The sequence below is a fragment of the Pipistrellus kuhlii genome, unplaced genomic scaffold (genome assembly GCF_014108245.1).
Source record: "Pipistrellus kuhlii isolate mPipKuh1 unplaced genomic scaffold, mPipKuh1.p scaffold_m20_p_1, whole genome shotgun sequence".
In the NCBI taxonomy this organism is placed as follows: domain Eukaryota; kingdom Metazoa; phylum Chordata; class Mammalia; order Chiroptera; family Vespertilionidae; genus Pipistrellus; species Pipistrellus kuhlii.
In genome coordinates, this window is record NW_023425404.1 from 32,889,140 (window position 1) to 32,906,933 (window position 17,794).

Below are 17,794 nucleotides of genomic sequence, written 5' to 3' on the forward strand. Positions count from 1 at the left end.
CTAAAATGAGGTCTGAGGACCTCCGGTCATCTTTAACCCCCTTGAAGTGATGCCCTGTGATGCCAAGTGCCTCCTTTTTCTTGGCTTTTCCAACTGAGCTCTTCTGCCAGTGACACACGGATGGATCTAGTCTGTGTCATTCCAGAAACACACCCGGCCCCCAGAGACTGCGTGGGGAGAATCTCCCAGTTGGATTAGTGCTTCGGGCGGGCTCCTCATTAATTATACACCTCCACCATAAAACCCAGCGGAAAGACCTCCCCAGGCTAGTAAAGCCCAGCTCTACAAGATTAATCTGGCCCCTCATTAGCATGTTGGCAAATGAGCATGTTAAACCATCCAGCCATGAAACCAGGGGCACACACTTCACCCCAGAGTCTTGGAGTTGGTTCAAGGTCTCATTGACAGACTTGCTTGGCTCAGGGCAGTCTTGCAGAGCCAGCTGTCCCTCATGACCCCCTCCCGACCCCCTCCGTCGGGCTGATGCCTTTTATCTGAGCACCCACTGTCCCCAATGCTGGGGGGGGTGTGTGTCTGAACCCTTGGGTGCTTAACAAAGGCAGGGAGGCCATTCTGTGGGTGGGGCTGGCTCTGGCTCCCCCACCATGGTCCGGGAGGAAATATTCCTCAGTGCCTGGCACAGGAGGTGAACTATTGCCAGGCTTATATTAATGACGGCTAACATGTTAGACACTGTGCATTTTACATTTATTATCTTCCTACCACCCTGAGATATAGATACTGTTATTGCCCTCTTCAATCCTCACAGCAGCTACATGAAGTCCCTGGGAATATTTAGCTCGGGTTTCCAGGTGAGGAAAGGGAGGCTTATATGTCTGAGGACATGCTGCTAACAAGAGACAGGTTTCAATCTTGACCCGGAGCCCATGCCCTCTCATCCACTCATTCTCCCTCCTCTCAGTGAGGTGTCCGAGCACAGGGTCATGGGATTTCAGGATGGAAGGGCCTTTGGGAAGCTAGGGGTGGGTGTGGAGCTGCCTCAGTTTCTCCCAGCCTGGAGATAACACAGGGCTTTGGGCCATGTCTGCATAGAGATGTGCCTCTGAGGCTTGGCTTGCTGGGTAGAGGCTCACCGAGGGCCTTCTTACATCCTCAGATGAACAGGATGTCCCACTCCCTCCCGGACAGGGCTGACTGCTCTGGCCTCTTGCTGAGTTCTAGATCTTTCACACTTCTGGCGTCGGAGAGCCTGCTGTGGACCGAGTGAGGGAGCTGGTCTGCCCAGACCCCTTGCAAGGAAACCAACAGTTTCCTCAGGCAGAGCAGACAGGCTTTTATAGCCTGGACCTGGCCATCTGGCCCAGGTCAACGAGCCTTCTGGGAGGAAAACACTGAATAGCACCAACACACATAAAAATGAATTCTGAAATCTCCGCCGATGTCCCCTCCCAGCCTGCACAGGAGGTGTGCGTCTGAGCTTTATGTTCTGGCCTCGCTGCCTTTTCATACACCTCCTGCCAGGGTGGGCGGGAGGGAAGGCTTGTTTTTGTGGAGTTGAGACCTGCTTCCCTGTGGCTTCCACCCATGGGTCCATTTTTATAACTAACAGGCAGGAAAATGAGATGCCATTTTGATAGTGCAGAAGGGGGTGATAATTTTGGGGATGTCACTCATCCCTCTGATGCTCAGTTTTGTCAGCTGTGAAATGGGATATTCCAATGCCACCTACCTTATAAGATTGTATGAGGATTAAAAGAATTTAAAACACTCAATGCAGGGCAGTTAATACATATTGACAGTTACTGCTACCAGCTGTGTGACCCGGGCAAGTCTCTCTGAGCCTTAGTTTCTTCATCTATAAAATGGGACCACTTACTTCACAGAGTTACTACAAAAATTAACTTCCATGCAGGTGTTTTGAAAACCACAAAGATCTAAACACATGTATTTTTTTAAAAAAAATATATATTTTATTGATTTCAGAGAGGAAGGGAAAGGGAGATAGAAACATCAATATCGAGTGAATCTTTGACTGGCTGCTTCCTGCACACCCCACACTGGGGATTGAGCCTGCAACCTGGGCATGTGTCCTGACTGGGAACCAAACCATGACCTCCTGGTTGATAGGTCAACATTCAACCAGTGAGCCACACTGGCTGGGCTAAATACATATTTTAAAACTGTTGGCTCTGCTTTCCAAAACCACATAGAATAAACCTAAACCCACCTTTATTCTTCCTCTGTTAAATGAACAAATGAACTAGAATTTCAGGAAATGAGCTGGGCCAACGGCAGTAAGGCATGCGTCCTAGATCCAACCAGGCGTCAGGTAGGTACGGATGCCAAGGGCACTCAGGGCAGAAGGAGGATAGTGGGGCTGGAGAGAGGGGGTGTTGGAGCCCCTGGACACTTGGCTGAGGCCTGGCTTCCCTGGGGAGGGAGGCCCCACCCTGAATATCAGCTCTGACTCCCAAGTGCTGACTGTGGCTTCCATCTCCTGTCTGATTCTCAGTTACGCCGTGACTGTCCAAGAATCATACGCACACCCCTTTGACCAGATCTACTACACACGATGCACAGACATCCTCAATTGGTTCAAGTGCACCAGGCACAGGTGAGTACCTCTCTCCGCTGGCGGGGCAGGGAAAGGGTGCTGGGCCCTCAGCGTTGGCCTTTCTGCCAGTTAGTAAAAGCCTCCGTGACAGATGTGGTCAGGGCATCACCCGTACCCCCTTGGTCTTCACTCTTTACACTAACCCAGAGATGCTCTGTGGCGGGCTTCTTTCTGGCCAGACGAGCAACGGGCAGGTCAGGCTAGAAGCACCTGAGAACTAATGCCCTTGGGGCATTCCTCAACCAGTAACGGGTAGGGAGTTGGTGGGTAAATACCCCAGCTTCCTTCCCCTGAGAACAGAGGGGACAAGTCTGAGTGTATTCCAGAGGTGCTCGGTCACCCATAACAGTAACCTGCTCAATAGCACGCCCTACATTGGCTGCCTGCATTTCCCGGTCTCACTTTCCCATTCCCCTCCTAGTGCTTTCTAGGGCCACTTCCTAAATAAAGGACTTGTCCTTGAATCCTTGTCTCAGGTCTGCTTTTGGGGGAGGGGGGGAATCCAACCTAGAACACCCCTTCCCCTCCCCCTCAGAGCAGATGAAGTCCCAAGCCTTGGCAAACCGAGTACAGGCTAGAAGTCAGCACCCTCAGCATCTCAACCACTGAGGGAAGCCTGCTCCCTTGCCTCAGCCCTCCTGCAAATCATGACATGCTCCCATGTCACAGGCAAAGGGCGGTGGGGTGGGGAGGAAGAGAGAACAGTTTTTGTTGGATGACCCTGGGAAAGCCATGGTGAATGATCCTTGCCTTACCCGCCTGCAGGGTCAGGGAGGCCGGGATATGAAAATATTTTGAAAAGTGCAGGGGAGAATGGAGAACAGTGAGGTACTAGACCCAAGGTGGCATTACTACTTCAGGGTTGAAAAAAACAGTAGATGAAGAGCAAACGAGGGAATGAATGAGTGAGAGACGACCTAGAAGGTTCACTTCCTAGTTGCTGAGCATCTGTGTTGGTTTCAGATTTCCTTGCTTCCCTCTTTTATTTTAAAAAAATATATATTTTATTGATTTTTTTTATAGAGAGGAAGAGAGAGAGAGAGAGAGAAAGAGAGAGAGAGAGAGAAAGAGAGAGAGAGAGAGAAAGAGAGAGTTAGAAACATCAATGAGAGAGAATCATCGATCAGCTGCCTCCTGCACACCCCCCACGGGGATGTGCCTACAACCAAGGCACATGCCCCCGACCGGAATCGAACCCAGGATCCTTCAGTCCACAGGCCGACGCTCTATCCACTGAGCCAAACCAGTTTTGGCCCTATTCCCTCTTTGGGATTTATGCAGGAATCATGGTGATTGGAGAAACCCACCTTATGCTGAAAAGCCAAAGTCCTGGCTTTTGGGGTTTTCTAGCAACTTTCTGTGAGACACTGAGCATGGATATAAAAACCTGGAGTTTTTCTTTTTAAAATCCTTGCCTGCTAATCCAACAACTGGGTCATCTCAAAGTTGGTCTCCATTGAGTGCCTTTTCTCTTATGTAGGTACTATTTTTCTAGTTTCTTTATATGTCCACTAATTTTTCATTGTATGCTGAGTATTTTGAACAGCAGAGACAGTAGAGACTGAATTATGTTATGTTCCTTTAAAGCAGGAGTGAGGAACCTTTTTTCTGCCAAGGGCCATTTGAATATTTATAACCGTATTCACGGGCCATGCAGAATTGTCATCTTGAAAATTACGTTGCTGTGAGGACAGCAGGGCCAGACCAATGGGTGCCCCGCGGGCCGGGCGTCTCCTGCTCTGGGGAGTATCCGTTTATTGTTGCTTGCTTGCTCGTTTGTTTTATCAGCCAGTTAACCTGGCTAAGCTCAGTTTCCAAACTGAGAGTTGACTAGTTTTAGCCTTACCTGGGCTGCTGGTTACCTGCCCTCCACACACGTAGTTTCAGGGGACAGAAGTGTGGGCAGATTTTTACCAAGAATATGGGCTTCCTCTTTGTGGCTCTTGTCTTTCTCGAGTTTCCCTTTTCCCTTTCTAGTTGCTGAGTCCACCCTATATTTGTCCTGTGGTTCTTCAAGCCAGTAAGGCTGCGTGTCTTCTATCTAAATTTTAGCCACCTGGAGTTTTTCTTTAAAAAAAAAATTAAAAAAAAAATATATATGTATAATTGATTTTTTTACAGAGAAGAAGAGAGAGGGATAGAGAGTTAGAGAGAATCATTGATCAGCTGCCTCTTGCACACCCCCTACTGGGGATGTGCCCACAACCAAGGTACATGCCCTTGACCGGAATCGAACCTGGGATCCTCAGACCGCAGGCCGACACTCTATCCACTGAGCCAACTGGTTTCGGCCAGCCACCCGGAGTTTTTATTGCTGACTAACCTTGCCCAGGGTCATTCCCTTCTTCCAAGTGTCTACTCCCCTCTAGTATCATCCACCTTTGTTCTCTCTCTAATGCCTTCAGTAGTTGCTTTTTCTACTTTCCCCAGATTGTATAACTGTTTGCAGGAGGGTTGGTCTAACAGGAATTACTCAGCCATTACTCCATCCCCTTCCTCCAGCCCTTGGCTATGAAATGAGGAGGTGGGACCCAGTGCCTCCTCCCAACTCCCCCAGTTGTGCCAAGTTAGCTGCCTGTGGACCTGGTCGAGGCAGAGGCGGAAATAGAAGTCCTATTCCCTCCCTGAGCCGGTCAGGCTCTGCACCAGCCAAGTTTGCTCTGAGGGTGGCTTTGCTGGGTCCTTGGAGGCCTGGGCTGCCGTTCATCACCGCTGGGGAAGGGTGAGTGAGTGGCTGCTTATTAAAATAGGCTGCATTCCTGGAACACGAATTATTTTGCTAAATTATTGAGTCGCCTTGCAGCCTTCCTGACGACTCAGAGTGTGACGCTGACAGCGGCACCATTAGTCTGCCTCTGCGCGGAGTGCCTTGTTTGAATGAACACAGCATCCTCCTCCCGACAGCAGCCTGGCCCCGGCCCTTCCCGCTCCTGCTTCTCACCCAGCACTGGGAGCGAGCAGGGATGGGCAAGCCAGCAGCAGTGGGAGCATCTCTCTCCTGAGAGGCGGTCGTGATGTCAAGACCACCTCTCCGCTGGAGGGTTTGGAGGGAGGAACGGACTGGTGACCTCTGAGTCAACCCCAGTTGCTCTTTACCTGAGAGGCTTACACCACCCCCGAAATTGCCAGGAGCTGCCTTCCTGTGCTGGGAATGGGAACATAGCTTCACTTTGAGATCAGCTTACTTTCCATTAGGGGTTTTTGACAAAGTAGAATGACCTTAGTTTACGACATTCCCAAATATCACAGATTTCCCCAGAGTCCCACATTGTCATTTGTCATAAAGCAAAAGCTTTAAGGACTGGTAGGACTCCCTCCCCAAGTTGGCCTGAGCCTCCGTGGACAGCAGACTGTCGGCATCTGCGACGACCAGCCCCTGCTCTCTGCCCCCTGAGGAGGGGTCCACGGGGCATGCACCCCCAGTGCTGGCGGGGCAGTGAGAGAGCTCTGGCTTCCAGGCCTGAGGACCTGGGGTTGCGTCATAGTTACATGACATGACCGTGGGAACTTGATTTCTCTTTCTGGTCCTTCATGGCCCCTTCAGGTCTCCTCCGTTATGACCCTATGTGAGCTTTGCCTCTTAATATCCCATTGACTCTCCTGAGGACTCAGTTCCCACAGCATCCATTGTCCTTTTCTCACTCTTTCACTATGGCCATCCCACAATCCCAGAAAGCCACCCTGTGGGAACTGGCACAGTAGGGTAAGCTAGTAGCTTTGAAATTAGACTGATTCAGGTTTGAATCCTGGCTCTAAAATTGTTGAGCTATGTGACCTCAAGCAAGCCAACTTTTCTGAATCTCGGTCTTCTCATCCATAAAACAAAGTGGGAAGGGGTACATAAAATTGATTAAGAACAAAAACCCTAAAAAATAAATGAAATAAAGGGCATAATGAAGCTACCTGCCTCAAGGAGGGAATAGAAGGAGATTCTGCCTGTACATCTCTCTGTCTCAACGCCCATGCCAGCAGAAGGACTGAACCCAGGTCCCTGATTCCCAGTCCAGAATGCCCTTTGCTGTCTGGGCCTACGGCTTCCCTCCTATGTAGCTTTGTTCTCTGCAGAGCCAGGCTTGGTTCTGGGCCTTCCCAGGGATGGCATGCAAAGCCCTTCCCAGGAGGTGTTCATGTTGGTGTGAGGGAAATTAACTCACCTCTGGGTCTGAGTCAGATTCAGAGGGTCCTTGTGATGACTGGGCTTCAGTTCTCCAAGCGAGTGGACCGATTTCCAGGGGGCCATCAGCATCTGCTTGTTGGGGTGCTGGCAGTAGGCATAGGAACTCTCAGAATCCCAGTCCCATCCGAGTCACCCTCTGGGCCCCCCCAGCACTGTGTCTTGCAGTTTTAAGGAAAAGTCCCCAGTTGCCCTCCACAATGTCACTCAGATAGCATCCCCTGCAGACCTTCTAAGTACCACTCTGAAGAGAGTGGGGCACAGTCAGTGGGTGGAATGAACACCGTTTCATTCTGTGTTACAATGGCCCAAACCCCACCATCGATTGTTCTTTATTGTGTTCCTTCATATTCGAAGCCACCATGCATTTTAAAGTGATTATTGAATGGCATCCTCAATAGAGCTCAACACAAATATCATCTTAGCAGGAGTCATTGATTTCCAATATTTTCAAGTGGCTTTCTCCCCTGTGCCTTAGGATCAGCTATAAGACAGCGTATCGGCGTGGCCTCCGGACCATGTACCGGCGGAGGTCCCAGTGCTGCCCTGGCTACTACGAGAACGGAGACTTCTGCATACGTATGTAGGGGCTGCCTCTGCTCTGGCCTCGGTGGGGGTGAGAGGGAAGTGGGAGCCGGTGCCCAGGGGAAGAGAGGTAGAGCTGACTTTTGGGCCCTTGGCTGAAGATCTCAGCTGACCTCAGAACTCCTGCCTGCTGCCAGCTTAGAGGGAACAGTGGGTCTAATGCAAGTGCATTAGCACAGAATTGTCTATCAGGTCAACCTCCTAAGAGGGTTGATAGAAGCTAGAGTCAGGTCTAGGATCTGAAGGGTCAGGAGAGAAATGGACATTTCTGGAGTGGGCGTTCTGGGACGCAGTGGGAAAGAAGTGCTGAGTGCTTAGCCCATAGCTGAGGGCATAGTAGGTGTTCAAGAAGGCTTTGTTGGATGGAAGGGAAGCTGAGTGGATAACTGAATGAATGGAGAGATGGATGATGGATAGATGATGGTTGGATGGATGGATGAGAGGAAGGAAGGCAGGCTTGGTTATTGGATGACAAAACCATGGTACCTCGAAGGAGGATGGCACGAGTAAGACATCACAAGGGACCTATGCCAGGAAGTGGGAAAGTTTCCAAAAAGATTTGGACTACACCAAAGAAAATGTTGGTTCATGAAAGACACTCATTTTCTCTTTCCCTTTTTGTCTGCAGTGGCTCAGTAAACTGAAGCCTTAGTCCCCAGAGTTGCTGGCAGCTGCAGGCCATCTGAGTGGGGGGCAGTGTGGCACAGTGGAGACATCCAGGAGTAAAAGCCTGCAGGTCAGGGTTTTGGCCTCAGCTTCCCAGGCACGTGGCTTTGGGCAAGTCACTGACCCTCTCTGGGAGGATGGCTTAGGGCCCTGCTGGAGTGTAAGGACTCTCGCCACTCACCTCTGACCCGTGGGATGAGATCAGTGTGGGGCTTCCCAGTGAGCATTAGATTTCCTCAACGGCAGGACCCTGTCAGAGAAGCTGTAATTACCGAGGGGAGGCCGCCCACACAGCTTCTGCCTCTGCATTTGGAGGCAGATTTGAAGAGTGATTTTCCTTGTTAGTATTCTCCTTGCCATCTGGGTGGGTAGAGCAAGCTAGCACAAGAGAGAGAATTTGGGCAGAGTGGGCGTGTTGATGTTGGGAATGAAACGACAATTTTCCCCTACTGTTGTTACATCTCCCCTAATGCTGGAGAAACTCGATTCTAATTGCATTAAAGGAATGAATGAAAAATGCTCCAGCAAATGGGGTCAATACTGATGGTTTGCAGGAAAAACACAAAGGTAGTACTTACCCGATGCAAACTCAAAAAGCCGTGCAGAGGACTGAGCTGGGCCAAGGCCTTGGTCAGTGCTTCACCTGGAGGAGGTTACCATGGGGACCCAGGAGTAGAAGTGAGGTCAGAATCAAGGCTTTACTGCTGCCGCTCTGTTTGCCTGGAGTGGAGTGAGGGTCAGGCTGGCGGTGGGACACGGGAGCCATGATGATGGAGCAGGATGGATGTGAGCAGCCCTTCTGAGCTCAGGGTGCAAGTGATGGACTCAGGGAAATTATAAATGGAGTCCGGATGTCTGCATGGGGCCCCAGGAATGAATGAGCACCTTCCCCTTCTAATTTCCATTAGTGGGTGCTGGTCAAGCTCTTGGAAAAGGAAGAGCAGGGCAGGGCAGGAGCGCTGTGTCCTGATTGCGCAGGCTCCGTCTTCCTGCCTGGGAAGACAGCTCATGATTGCCGCCTGCTCCTTATGTAACTGCCAGGCACTGCCTGCCGGGCTGGGGGCCACAGACGCATCCTCCCAGGAAGCCACGCTCCTCAGGATGGGAGGCTTTTCCTAGGAGGGAGCAGGAGGGTGTCGGGAGTGAGAGGGGGTGTTGTGGCGTGCTGAGGCTGGGAGTGGTGATGGAGAGGGGCAAGAGGCACACAGGCCTGGGTTGAATCTCAGCTCTGCCCCTCCCAGTGTCTTCCTCTTTACCCTCCTCACCATCCTCTGCAGAGTCCCAGCCCCACACCAGGCACCATTCTGACCACTTTGCATCCATCAACACGTCACCTCCTCTCAACAGCCTCTGACGTAGGGACCCTTCTTCCAATTTACAGATTGGGAAACTGAGTCGCAGAGCAATTCAGTAACTTGGCCAAGATCACCCCTCTCTAGCTGTGCGATTTTGGTCCGTACATGCAAACGCGCTGTAACTGAGCTGGAAAGCAGTGACAGTGGAATTTGAACCCAGGCTATCTACTGTAGTTCCAGAGTCTGAACCACTTGGAATAGGCAAGACATCCCCTCTCTGAACTTCAGTTTCCTCGTGTGCATAATGGGGATAGTGATACCTATTATAAATATTTCATCAGTCACAGGATGGGGGCTTACGGTCAGCTTCCTCCTCTGCAGGGATGATTGTTTTAACATTTTTTAAGTCTTGGCTCTTATTTTAGTTTCTCAGAGATCCATGGACTCTCTCTCTGGGGAAATGAATACTACATATGTAAACCTACACATGCACATGGCCCTTTGCACACCATTTCAGGGGTTCGTGGATCCTTTAAAACGCTTACAGGGTCTTTGGACCCACGGTCAGAAGTTTTGGCCACAGGCTCATGTTTACCCATTCAACTTACACTTGTTGCAAATGCAGGGATTATGCACGCATGTGAGTGGTGGATGCTGTCTGGAGGAGCTTGCAGCCTGGTGGAAGGAAAAGGTCTGGTACAAAAATATGTTCAGCCGAGTGTTGTAGCTGCTTTGACAGGCATCTTTATAGAGTAGGGCGGGATAAAGGGGAGAGGCTGTCTTTTTGGCCACACCCACTCACCAAGTGTTACTGAGACATCAGCCTCAGGGAAGAGTGAAGGGACTGCCTGGGAAGGATGTTGTAGCCCAGTAGCTCTTAAATGCCTGCTGTGGCCACCCACAGCGCTGTGCTGCCGGACAGAAATGTCAGAAACAGCCCTTGCCCTCATGGATCCCACAGTCTTGCTGGGAAGGCAAGTCTAACGTACACGAAGTCATTAGAGATCAGCCGGAGAGGAATGTGAGAACGGCTAGACAGGCCAGACAAACTCGGGCAGGAGAGAATGCTGTGACCTGCGATTCCTCGCGGGGCATCATGGGGTTTGAGTTGGAGGGAAGGGCCTTGTTGGAGTGGATGGGAGAGGGAATCCCATCAGCAAGATTCGGAGTGGGCCTGAGCAGGGTGGGTAGATACAGGCTGGGAGAAGGGGAGAGGAGGCTGGCAGGGTGGGGCAGTTATTCATTCCCTAGGGCTGCTCTTACAGAGCATCACAGCCTGGCGGCTTCACCAGCAGGCGTTTGTGGTCTCACAGCTCTGGAGGCTAAAGCCTGAGATCCAGGTGCCAGCAGGGGGGTTCCTTCTGAGGGTTGTGACAGATCTGCTCCAGGCCTCTCTCTGGCTTCTGGTAGTTCTATAGCCTGTGGCAACATAACCATTCTCCACATGGTTTCAGCCTGTGGGTTGCAGCCCCCCAATTTCCCCTTTTTATAAGGACACAGTCATATTGGATTAGGGCTCAGCCTAATGACCTCATTTTAACTTGATTATCTATCTCTGAGACCTATCTCCAAATAAGGTCTCGTTCTGTGGTTCTGGGGTTAGCTATTGTATAATAGGAATTCCACATGTGAATTTAAGGAGGACCCAATTCAACCCATAATGGGTGGGTGTCAGTCCCCCACAGGCTTTGTCACTTGTTTGTGAGAGAATGAAGTCGGAGGGTTGGGGAACTCGTGAGTGGGAGAAATGGCAGTGAGAGGGTGAGAGATTGTGCCCAGGATGCTTGTCCTGGATGAGAAGCTTGTAGACCTGGGAGCATTCAGGAGTCAAAATCCTGCCGTCCTGCCCTTCCCTTCCCCCTCCCACCTTCCAGAGGCCAGAGGACTCCAGGTTCAGCAGAGCCTGGTGAGAACTCATCCAGTGTTGAGAGTCCTCAGGTCCCTGCACAGGAACATCGCCTGAGCGCTGGAAAGGGGCCTGGGGACATTGAACTTCCTCCAAAGCCACCTTCCAGGAGCCTTGTTTCTCGTCACATGGTAGAAAGACACTGGCCTGGGAGTGGAAGCCTTGGCTGACTGCCAGTAACTTGCTGTGCAGTCTTGGGCAAGTCCCTTTGCCTCTCTGGTCCCACTGGATATAGGATGGACCATCTCTGTGTATGGAAGGAGAAAGATGAAACAGTGAATGAGTGTCCTGGAAAGCAGGTACAGATGCAGGTGACATTATTTTTCTAGTTGTACCCTTTCCTCTGGCCTAGAACTGCCATCCTCAGCAGCCTTTCTGCAGCCATCCACGCCAGAGCTGCCCACACCCGACCATTACCCACAGATAAGCCCAGTCTTGTTCCTTCTTGGTTGCCCAGGCATCAGATGCTTCTTGAGGATCCCTGGGCACAAACACATTTTCTTCTTTCTTTCTCCTTGTGATGCTGCAGTAACAAACAACACCCCAAAGCCAGTGGCTTAAAACAATAAATTTTGTTGTTGTTGTTCATATTACAAGTCCATTGTGGGCTACCAATGGCCTGCTCCTTGTCACCTTCACCCTAGGACCCAGGATGATGGAGCAGGAACCCTGCAGTGTTGCTTGTTGCCATGGCAGAGAGAAGAGCACTGTGGCAGGTGTTGAAGGCAGAGGGCCAGAGTCATTAGTGAGCAGTAGTAACACTTGCCACAGGTTCCACACAGATGCCACAGTGATCACAAATTGCAGTCTATTCAATGGTCTTACTGAGCACCTGGTAGGCTAATATCAGAATCACCAGGAAGACTTGTTACAACACAGACTCTTGGGCCCCAGCCTCAGAGTCTCAATTCGGAAGGTTTGGGTGGGGCTGGAGAATTTGCATTTCTTACTAGGCCCCAGGGGATGCTCCTGTGTCTGGCCTGGGAACCACACTTGGAAAACCACAATGGGGTTACCATGGGATGGGGTAACAGCATCTGACCTTCTGTAACTCCTTACTCAAAAGGCTGGCTGCTGTGCTGGCCAAGGAAATTGCAAAGAGCGCAGCAGGTTGCTTAACAGGTGCATCCCCTTTACCGAGGACTTCTTCTGATGGGCAGCGGGGAGCAAGCAGGTCTCAGAATAGCCAGCAAGGAGGAGAACGTCAGGGCCCAGTCCTCCTGTCTCCTATTCCCCTTGGTCAGAGTCTCCCCCAGGGGGAGGTAACTCCCCCGAAGTTCCAGGTGGTGTCCTCTGGCCCTTTCTGTGGCTGCTTGGAATGCCAGCACATGCCTCCTGCAGTGTAGTTTTCATCCAAACCCGGAAGAGGAGGATTACCAAGAAGCTCCAGGTACGTGGTTCACAGGCCAGGCTGGGCTGTGGGCTGGGGGTATAGGGCTGGGAGGAGGACTGCTCTGGCCCCGTGAGGTCAGTCTGCACTAGGTGGCAGAGCGGGGGCAGCAGCTGAAGGCCTGGGAGACTGGCTGCACTGGGGGAAGCCGAGGGTAGGTAAGATTTAACCTCATTAAATGCCTCACGCCATTTTGGGGGTTAGCCCTGTTTTATTATTATGGTTGTTTTATACAGTCGATTTACTTAAGTCCAACTCCTATGCTTACTGATTTCTTTGCTCCTCATCTATTCTTGAATCGCACTTCTCAGTTTGGCTTCATTCTTGAAAGGTCTCTTTCAAGAAGTTCTTTCCGGGAGAGTCTGCAAGCGACCAACTCTCTTATGCTTTACTTGTCTGGAAATGCCTTTATTTTGCCCTGCTCTTGAATGGTGGTTGAGCTGTCTTTGAAATTCTAACTTTTCAGTCATTTTCCTTTAGCAGTTTGAGGATGTTTTTCTATTGTCTGGACTTTGTCGTTGAAGTGCTTTTCAGTTTCCCTCGGATATGTCCATGAGTGGAGTTATTGTTATTCATAATGTTTGCTCCTCAAAGGTCTACGTCTTCTTGAAGTCCTTTACACTTCTGGAAATTTCTCAGCCACCTCTCTTCACATATCTCCTTTCCTCCACCCTCTCAGTTCTCTCCTATTGGAGCTCTAAAATGGACTCTTACCTCATTCTCTCTCTCTCTCTCTCTCTCTCTCTCTCTCTCTCTCTCTCCTGGGCTCTCATTTTTCATCTCTTTATCTCGCCGTGTTGCATCTTGGACATCTTCCTCGGATCCATTATTCAAATCCTTAAGCTCTGCTAATTAACCTGTCTGTTGAGGTTTTAATTTCAGTGATACGTTTTGTTTCTAGGAGTTCCATTGGTCCTTTATCAGATCTGCAGGCTGTTTCTGTAGCGTCCTATTCTTTCCTTATGAAGTCTAATCCTTTTATTGCTTTAATTATTTTTAAACATATTTCTTTTATGGTCTCTTTCAGATAGTTCTATCTTGAGCTATATAGTTCTATTAGTTCAGGTTTCTAGAGTATCAATTTTCCTTTTTATGGGGACTGCTGATTCTCCTTTACTGTGGATTGTGTCCTCATGCAGATTGTAATTTTTTTCTTTTGCTCTGAACGCACGTCCTTCCCCCTGCCCCCACGCCCTGGGTTGAGCAGGAGCCTTACACACACGTTTTGCATTTTCTCATTAGGCACACGGATGGTTTTCACTGGCTCCTTACCCGTCTTCGCTTTCCTAACTTTGGGAGCCTATGCTGTGTGTGATGAAGGCTTCGGGACTTTTTCCTTTAAAAGGTTTTTAAAAGTGGAGTTCACATAACATAATAGTAACCATAATAGTAACCTCTATCCAGCTCTAAAACTTCCATCACCCCTAAAGAAGGCCCATACCATGAAGCAGTCACCTCCCACCCCCCATTCCTTGTTCTTTGTTTCTTATGGGAGACTTTGTTTCCTCGTCCAGAATCCCTTGCTTTTTCCCTAGGCTGGTGGGCAGCAATGTTAAGTCTCCTCTACATGGATCTGGCCACTTCTGAGGCCCAAGCTACCCCTATAGGGGGGCCAGGAGCAGAGGCCAGCCAGGATCCATGTGGCCTGGGCCACTTTCCTTCAGCATCCGACCTTCTGTAACTCCTGGAGCCCACTTAGGGATGTGCCATCCTCTCATTAAAACTCAGCTGTATGTTTTATTAAAAATATATTTGTATTATATTTGGGGGGTATTTTTGTTCTTTCTGCCATGTCATTGGAACGGCCAGGTTTTATAGTGAGTGGGAGAGTGGAGGGCTTTATAACTGGATCCTGTGACATCGAATTCAGTGCTTTCTTGGACTGAGCACTAACTTCCAAAACAACGATAACAAAGCAATAGTGTAGCACCTGGCGGTTTACCCAGCAGTCTCCACGCAGCATGCCACTTGCTCGGCACAGACTAGGGAAGCGGTGCTATATTACTGACCGTGGGCAGCAGGGGCCACAGAAGCAGGCGAGGCTGAGTGACTTGTCCACATGGATAAACAGAGCTCAGACACTGCACCTCCCCTCCTCCGGTGGGTTTTCTTTCAGCAGGAGGGACCTGGGGCCAGAAGGGAGAAGTGGGGTCAGACAAGAGGGCAGGTGAGAGGCTTGTAGGGAGAGGAAGGAGCTGAAGACAAACTGGTTTGATATCAAAATGTTGCAACGGTAGGTCCCCTATAGGTTCCCAGATCAATGTAGCAATTAGGGGATTGCTGTGTGTGTGTGTGTGTGTGTGTGCGCGCGCGCACGTGTGTGGGCTTAGGAGGCTCCCCAGGGAATCCTGCCTGCTGCCCTCTCCAGAAACAGTGCTGATACTGTCCCTTGGGTCACCAGCACCTGGTGCTGAGCTTTGCTGCCTAGGACAGCATCTATTCTTCTAGCTGACCATCCATTCATCAACTGCTGAGTTCTGGGATGGACATGAATAAACAGTACCTGGGCTGGAGGGGAAAATGTGTGTGTGTTCGTTCTTAACTTTTGAAAAATAAGCAGTCACAGTATGGTAAGTGTACTTTAAGGGAGAAAGTAGTGGGGAGAAGGGGCTGGAGCTGGTCCTGCAGCACCACACCAAGGAGCCTGGACCACCTCATGGGGTCATAAAGGTTTCAGCAGCCAGAGACATGCTCATGGTGGTGTCTGGGCTCCATTGCTTGGGGGACTGAGAAGGCTGAAGGACAAGTTAGGAAGTGTGTGCAGGATGGGGGAGCCAGGTCATTTTTGCTCAGGTACCTTGTCCTGGGAAGAAGAGGAGATAGATTGAGGTCTAGCTGGCTGCGTTTGCTGGCCCGGTCCTAAATTCCAGGGTAGGCCCCTCCTCCCCCCGGCAGCCGCAGAGGTGCAGGGTCCCAGTGCTGATGCAGCTGGGGAGAATCGAGGCGCTGCTCCTTCATTACCCGCAGCAGCTGTAATTAAACCCTGCTCTCCGGACCGGGCGGCCTCCGAGGGAAGCCTTTATGAGTCGAGTGAGTGTCAGAGCAGTCGGGCATTATGTAAGTCCCCTGGCTGCGTGTCCTGGGCCAGGGAAAGCCTGTGGAGGAGCGACCCATCCCGGCCTGACGCCCCATGTCTTTATGGAAACTCCCCCAAGGCTTTCTATCTTCGGAATTCCCTCCACACCCATGTAACGCCGCCTCTGCTTTCTGGTCCTTGCTGGGTGTGTGCTGCTCCTCCGATGTCCTCACTATGCTGCGAGCCCCACAGGGCCTGGCCCAGCTAACTCCGTGCCCCAGCTCCTCCCAGCCTGCCTCTCCCTGCTGGCTCCCGGCTCTTCCGCATCTGCCTGACAGCCCCACCTCGGTCCACAGGAAGCCCGCGTGCTGGTCCCACTGCCTGCATGCTCTTCCCCAGATACCCATGTGGCTCACTCCCGTGTTTCACCCAGTCTCTTCATAATAGTTCCCTCCCTAACATCTTCGTTTACTCCCTTATTCTGTGTATTTTTTTAAAAATTAGTTTTATCACTGCATGACAGAGATATAGAATATGTGTGTGTGTGTGGGGGGAGGGGTCAAAGGGGCCGTTATTTTCTGTTTAAATTCCTCAAACTGAAATATATGTTTGATAGGAACAGGGACTTTGATTTATTCTAGCTGACATTCCTCCTCCTAGAACAGTGTCTGGCAGGTAGTAGGTGTTCCATAAGTGTCAAATGAATGAATGAGTGAATGAACAAATTAACTGTAAGCTCCTAAGGCCAGGAGCACCCTTTTCAAACATACCATATGCTCTCCAGTGGCTTCCAATGTGCCAGGCACAGATAGTGTATCAAAAATACCTGGGTACCACCAGTCCATTTCAGTCGGCCTTGTCCCCGCCCATATTTTTTGACACTTCCCTCCACATGCCCCACTGCTGCTTCATGCTGAGACTCACCCTGCCTCTCGCTTCCCCAGGGCCCCTCTACAGTCTGTGAATCCCTTCCCACCAGGCAACTAAGTTCTCCATTCCCTCTCACCCTGCAACTTCCTGCAGGCTTTTCTGCTCCCTAGACCTCTCATCCTGCTCTTCCCGACTCCTGCCTGTGGCTCTAGGAGACTCGAGGAAAAGCAGCATTGTCTCTGGGAAGCTCAGCCAATACCTGCCTCTCCCACTCCCAGTCCTGATCTCAGCCCCTTCCCCCCATCACCCTTACAGGGGGCAGCTTCTATTCTCTCTCTCTCCCCCTGGACAGTGAGCCCCTGAGGGCCCAGGCTGCAGGACACTGTCTAGTGCCCAACACAGAGCCCAGCAGGACACATGCTTTGTGTAGCCTGGTTGACTAGAAGGAAATGTGGCTGGCTTTTCCTAGGTGCCCAAAGGAGTGGTCTCTGAGTAAGCTGTGAGACCCAAGAGTGGAAGGTGGCCTGCCTCTTAGAAGACCCTTATTACCACCCCGAGGGGGGCCCCACCCTCCGCCCCGCCCGCGGTCCCTTGGGTTCCCAGAGTCCCTTCCAGAGTTCTGGTGTCTGCACCACATGTCGCATGGGAGTGAAGAGTCTGGGGACCCTGCTTTGGCTCTGCAGGGACTGAGGCCACTATTCCAGGTCCCGGAGGCCAGCCCTCTGGTTGGAGCTGAGCCTGGCTGAGCCCCATGCAATGCCGAGCTCCTTATTTCCTCCTGGTTTGTCCAGCTCCTTATTTCCTCCTGGCTCCTGGCCTTTGTAGCAGAGAGGTTTCAAAAAGTGGCTATCAATGGGGTTTTGCAGATGATGGACACTCCGGTTGCCAGGTCTGCTCTAATCTTGCTTTCACTAAGGGAAGCGGAGTGGCTCCAGTGAGGGTGAAAATGATGACTCAGAGCCTCCCAATGGCCTCTTCAGTGTCCTTATCTTTGAAGAGCTCTGATCAGCTGCCCATCAAGGGGCTGGAGCTGGTTGGGGGAGCTGGACACCCCCATACTACGTAGGCCAGGCACTGGCTAAGATTCATGGAGGGTCTGAGAGCCAGGCCTCCCTCACCTTGTTATAGGTACACATCCCACTGTCCCCACCTTGTCTATACCTGGAGGTGCAAATGAAAATATTTAACACTGAAAGTAGGGCACTCCTGCCAGTAGGTTAGAACAGAATAGGACCCCGGAGGCCTCTTGTGGAGCTAGGGGTTAACCCCGTAGGTGCTGGGAGAGGGGCAGGGTGGCAACCACTTACCAACCAGAAC

At 51.0% G+C, this 17,794-nt stretch overlaps 1 protein-coding gene across 6 annotated transcripts in view; it reads left to right on the plus strand.

The window, feature by feature from the left end:
* The window catches only part of MEGF11 (multiple EGF like domains 11), a 329,202-nt gene that overhangs the window by 110,296 nt on the left and 201,112 nt on the right, over nucleotides 1-17,794 (plus strand). For all 6 annotated transcript variants that reach the window (XR_006741561.1, XM_036438502.2, XM_045581385.1 and 3 more), the window contains exons 3-4: nucleotides 2,474-2,575; nucleotides 7,228-7,328. Coding sequence is in view for 5 of the 6 variants with exons in the window: in XM_036438502.2 (XP_036294395.1) it covers nucleotides 2,474-2,575; nucleotides 7,228-7,328 (203 nt within the window). In the remaining variant the exon portion in view is untranslated. The remainder of the gene's footprint in view (nucleotides 1-2,473; nucleotides 2,576-7,227; nucleotides 7,329-17,794) is intronic.